The sequence below is a fragment of the Agrilus planipennis genome, unplaced genomic scaffold (assembly GCF_000699045.2).
Source record: "Agrilus planipennis isolate EAB-ADULT unplaced genomic scaffold, Apla_2.0 scaffold21, whole genome shotgun sequence".
In the NCBI taxonomy this organism is placed as follows: domain Eukaryota; kingdom Metazoa; phylum Arthropoda; class Insecta; order Coleoptera; family Buprestidae; genus Agrilus; species Agrilus planipennis.
This window is the reverse complement of record NW_020439030.1, coordinates 1,627,675-1,632,983: the sequence shown is the minus strand read 5'-3', so window position 1 is coordinate 1,632,983 and position 5,309 is coordinate 1,627,675. Positions and strand designations below refer to the sequence as shown.

The window sequence follows — 5,309 nt, the reverse complement described above, 5'->3', positions numbered from 1 at the left end:
TAATTATACAACACGCTACTGAAGTGAAACTTCTTCAAACACACAAACATACCGGGAAAGGGGTTAAGGAATTGGTTTAATGGTATTATTTGTACACTATGCTTCGCACGGGTGCAATGCTGATAGTAAATATACTATAGAATGTCTTTATATACAACAATCACAGCTTTTTTGTCATTAGACAATACAAACCGGCCGGTACCGCCGCAACCCCTATGTCCCTGCATTTTAAGTCTGTAGTATCTTCGAAAATATTCATTTAAATTACATGCTGTAAGGGGCCATATTGATCTATATTAAATGCACAATGTATTTAAAAGTACTTAATTGAATAAGGATTAATATTGTATTGCTTAACATCGCTTCGTAAATAGTAATGCATAAAAAATGGTTATTGTTGTTTATCCCTAAGAGATAGACATATACCATCCCGGACTTTTTTGTAGGCCCTTTAAGGTGTACAATACTGTAGTACATTATTTTGATCTATCTCGTAAGGTTCAACCAGCGTTTGCAAAGTAAGCGAAAAAAATGTGTTTATTTACGACATCACATTACAAACCTCTAAAATTATCAGTGTTTCTCTACTATATTATGCATGTATTATACATATAAACCTTCCTCTTGAATTACTCTTTCAATTAAAAAAAAAACGCATTAAAATCCGTTGCGTAGTTTTAAAGATCTAAGCATACATAGAGACAGTCAGCGGGGGTAATGCGTTGCATGATTTCGTTACATAGCAACTCGCATAAAATGAACTTACCCTACCGTGCGTAAAGAAGTTTCACTTGACAAAAAATGTGTCTCCCCCGCCTCAAATAAAATAATTGAATCCTCAGAAATGACTAGAAATCGATGAAAAAATTTTTGGAGCGATTTTGGTCTAGAGGCCCAATTCTAGGAATTGTATGAAATTCCGGTATTGTACTAGGAAATGTATAAAACTAATTCTTTTTGTGAATAAAATACTCTAACATATCAGCCCGCCTCCGGCAGGCAGGGGCATTAAATAAATTCCAATCTGTCTAAATCTACCTAGCCTAATTGAGGTTATTTTGAAAAATTATCATTCAAAAAATTGTTTTTTATTTATGAAGTCATAAAAACTGTCTCCCCCGAATACTATTATCTAATTGTATTAGGTAGAATGACCAGAAATCGATGAAAAAGATCCCCAATTCTGGACATTTGCCAAAAAAAGACCTCCACGTGGCTGTTAATAACCCAATATATTTGCAGGTTTCGTTAAGAAATGCGTCAAGCAATCGGCACTTTTGTGGAGGAACAATAATCACTAGTACAGTCGTTTTGTGCGCATCTAATTGCTTCCGAGATCGGGACACATCTCCCGGTGCCATTAGGGTAGTTGCTGGTGATTTAAGCATTGATGAACCGTCAAATGATACTTCTGTTCATTATAACAGAGCTGTCATAACCAATGAAGATTTCAACGTTACCAGTTTCATGAATGACGTAGCGCTTGTCATTGTAAGATTCTGTTTTGAGTATTAATCAACTTTCAAAAACGAAGAATTCTTTCCGTTGAGATCAAAGGAAGTGAAGACTATTTAAACTATTTCCCTTATTTGTATATTTTTCTTACAACGCTCATAATTTCGACCATTGTTAAACAGTTTCTACTCGAAACTGTCTTTAACTCATCTTTAATATATTTTATAAAGTAATGCCAAGTTATCTCTACCTTGCCTAAGTATTTACTCTGCTCTTTTACTTTTCCAAAATTTTATGTCTTTTTAAATGATTTCTAATGTTATTTCGTTTTACTAAAAGTTAATTAATACTCTAGGTGCTACCTTAAGTATTCCCCATATAAAAAAGGAAATTTTTAGATCCAGGATGAGTTTACTTGGAGTTCAAAAGTCAATTTTGAGCCGCTCGCAACAGTAAGACCTGCGCCAGGAACCAATTGCACTATTTCCGGATGGGGTTCAGTAATTTCAGTAAGAAGTTTACAAAAGCGATTTAATTCCATTTATTTGTATTATTTTATTCATTCCTAGAAGTATTACTTATATATTATTCATTATCAAGAAGTAATTAGTAAGTAAGTTTGCTTGATGACTTCCTCTAAGGTCATTTTATGATCAATGCATTTTTGAAATCACCATGGAGATAGTTATCAAGATCATGGTAAAGCTCACCATTGCGTATACATTTTTAGACCCAATAATTCTTCAGTCGAACATTTTTATATAACTAGATTACCTGAAGATATACTCGATTACATATTCTACAAGATATACGGTAGATAAGCTGAATATTTTGTGTTAGTTTGTGGTTGTAGTTCAAAAAATTTTCTATTTACGTTTTGTAACTTCTACCATACAATTTTTGTACGTTCTAAGTTAATTTTTAGAAAAAAAAGAACGACTTGAAAACTATATCTACTTGTACAAACATAATCTAAAAAGTAAAAATTTGTATTTTAATTACTTCTGCTTCTAAGCACAGTGCATTACAGAAGAATCGACAAAATCATTGATATTTTTGTACATTTACAATTTGTAATCAGTTATTTTTGGAGTCGGTGTCAGTCAAGAGGAGTAGTTTAATTCTGCCTTTACAACAAACTTTTTTTCATATTTCTTTTTTCTAATCTCTACTTTCCCATTCATATATTAATTAATTAATCAAGTATGTACTTTTTAAGGTAATTTTTTGCTTTGGCTGGAACCGACTTCAAAAATAAGTCTCAATGATTTTATCGATCGTTTTGTAACGCATTTTGCTTTGAAGTAATGAAAATATTACTTTTCTACTTTTTGATTTAGGTTTGTACATGTAGGCGTAGTCTTGAAGCCGATTTTTGTTTTTTTTTTTTCAGAAAATTGACTTTGCTTTTCCATTTTTAGTGTGTATATATTTATTGTTTTAGTTGATTTTTTCAAAAAGCACTGTATCAATTTTGATAAAATTTATATATGACCACCTCTGAAATTTGGCCTACCAAACAATAACAGAATCATCAAAATCAATTCATAATTGGCGTATTAATCGCGTAACAAACATACGAAAAAAAAAAACAGTCGAATTGAGAAACTCCTCCTAAAAGCTAAAAATTACTTCACCGCCAGATGTTTTGTTCTTTTAAATTACATAACAGTACATTCATTTTAACATAGATACTATTCTATATGTTAACAGCGTTAAATATTTTACACTAAAATCAAAATGATAATTATTTACAGTGAATGTTGTATAAAATAATTAAACAATAGTGCTAGAAGATTACTTATTACCATCAGCCTCGTTTAAAATTACTATGTTATTTTTAAGGGGGGTGGTTCAGTTGATGACTTAAGATACGTCAACGTTCAAATCATTAGTACAGAGGAGTGTTCCACAAACTACGGGCAGGGTCGCATTACTCCTGGAATGATATGCGCTGGATCTATGCAAGGAGGGATTGACTCCTGTCAGGTTAACAATTTTTACAAATATTTTCTTCTGTAAAAACAATTCGTTACTCAAAGAAAATTTCAGTAGCAAATTACATGACCACAAAATAACATTTTTGGTGTGTATACTGTATGTTTTTGGAGTCACTGAATCCTGATCCTAGGTCAGTTTAACCCAAGTACATCAGAACATGGACATATCTCAAATAACACGATTAAGGTAACGTGCATATCACGTTGAGGTTGGCTACGCCGGGATTCGTTTTCGGCAAGTAGATATCCACACAAGTGGACCTTGTTGGAGCATACGTAATCCTAAAATGTAGCATCGTGCTACAGATGGCGTTTACTGCGCCATTTGTAGTATTTTCTAAAACCCTTAACTAATCTTCCACTAAATCGCTCAATCCCTCACCGCGAAACTATTCGTGGTGTAGATTTCACAAAATTAGAACAAACTATCCTTATGATTCCTAAGGTGTTGAATTCTGGATAGGTGCGACCTAGACCTAGAGGAGGTAATTTTAATTTTGTGAAATCTATGTCATAAATAGTTTCATAGTGAAAGATTAAGCGATACTCATTCAGTGTTTTGATTACGGTAAAAGGTTTAAAAGATTATAATGTTATATGTATATATTTAGTGGAAGAGTTGATTGACTAGGGTTTTAGGTTTAAAATCATTTGGGGTTATTATAATTAACGGTTTTAATGGGGTTATGTCCAAACCTTGACGTGTTGACCTTGGATTTGGATTCAGCCACCCCAAAACATACAGTGTGCATAGTCAGACCCCCAAACCGAAAATTAGTTGAGTCATACTTGATCGTCTAGTCTATTCTAACATTTTCCTAGCCATACCGTTCCAAAAGCATCGGTTGTGGTCTTCATTTTGAAACCTATGCTTTTAAAATACTTTTTTGTAATGATTTAGGGAGATTCTGGAGGACCATTAGTATGTAACGGGAGAGTGGCAGGAATAGTTTCATGGGGGCGAGGATGTGGAAGGGATGGTTATCCAGGTGTTTATACAGACGTGGCGTACTATAACGACTGGATAGAAAACGCTTTAAATATTACCCTTTCCCCTCCAGCTGAAAACACTTCTGTTGCAGTTGTTGCTAGTTTACAATTACTTGTTATTGCATTTGTTTTCAATTGTATTTTAGGATAAAAATGATGTTTTGTAATTTGTATGTACATAAGACGTACATTTAATAAATAAATAAATAAAATAGTTAGTAATTTTTTGTCGGAAAAGTTCAGAGAGATGTAAAAGAATTTACAATATTAGTTTAAAATACTTCATTTTATTCGAAATAAAACTTATTTTGTTTTAAAACATTGTTTTTTTATTTATCATTTGATCCTTCTAATATCATATAAAACCTCTGACCTCATTTTTCACATCGTCTGCATTTTGCGACTACTTTGACAATTTTAATAAATAAATGAAAGTAATTTACTTAATACAATTTGAAAAATTTAATGACAGCAAGTAATTAAATATACTTGGGATGTGTAGAACATGGTAGATAATGCATCCCCGGTCACCGTCTCACCACCCTGCCTCACTCGCTTCTCGTTGTTGATTATTTGGTCTGTTTCTTATCTGAATTTAAACTGTACTATTTGTATGGTTACTAATTAACTTGGTTATTACCGAGTGGTAGGTATTGCATATATTTTGATGTATATTAACTTTGGACCAATGACTTAAATAGAAAATTATAAGGTTGTTCGGAAAGTCATTTCGTTTTTTCCCGACAGAGGATTTAATTGTATTCTTTTGCACCCAACTTCACATTTAAGCCGTATAATTTTTATATGCTTTGAGAGCTCATATAGCAAGGCTTGTGTGTGAAAAATTCCAATTAATTCTACGCA

The 5,309-nt window shown here is 32.6% G+C and overlaps 1 protein-coding gene across 1 annotated transcript in view; it reads left to right on the top strand.

Annotated features, from left to right (window-relative positions):
- Positions 1–5,309, top strand: part of LOC108741266 — a 59,017-nt gene that overhangs the window by 45,449 nt on the left and 8,259 nt on the right. Inside the window, 4 exon segments of the mRNA XM_025976500.1 lie at positions 1,243–1,491; positions 1,854–1,964; positions 3,301–3,444; positions 4,357–4,584. Of these exon segments, the coding sequence (XP_025832285.1) occupies positions 1,243–1,491; positions 1,854–1,964; positions 3,301–3,444; positions 4,357–4,584 (732 nt within the window).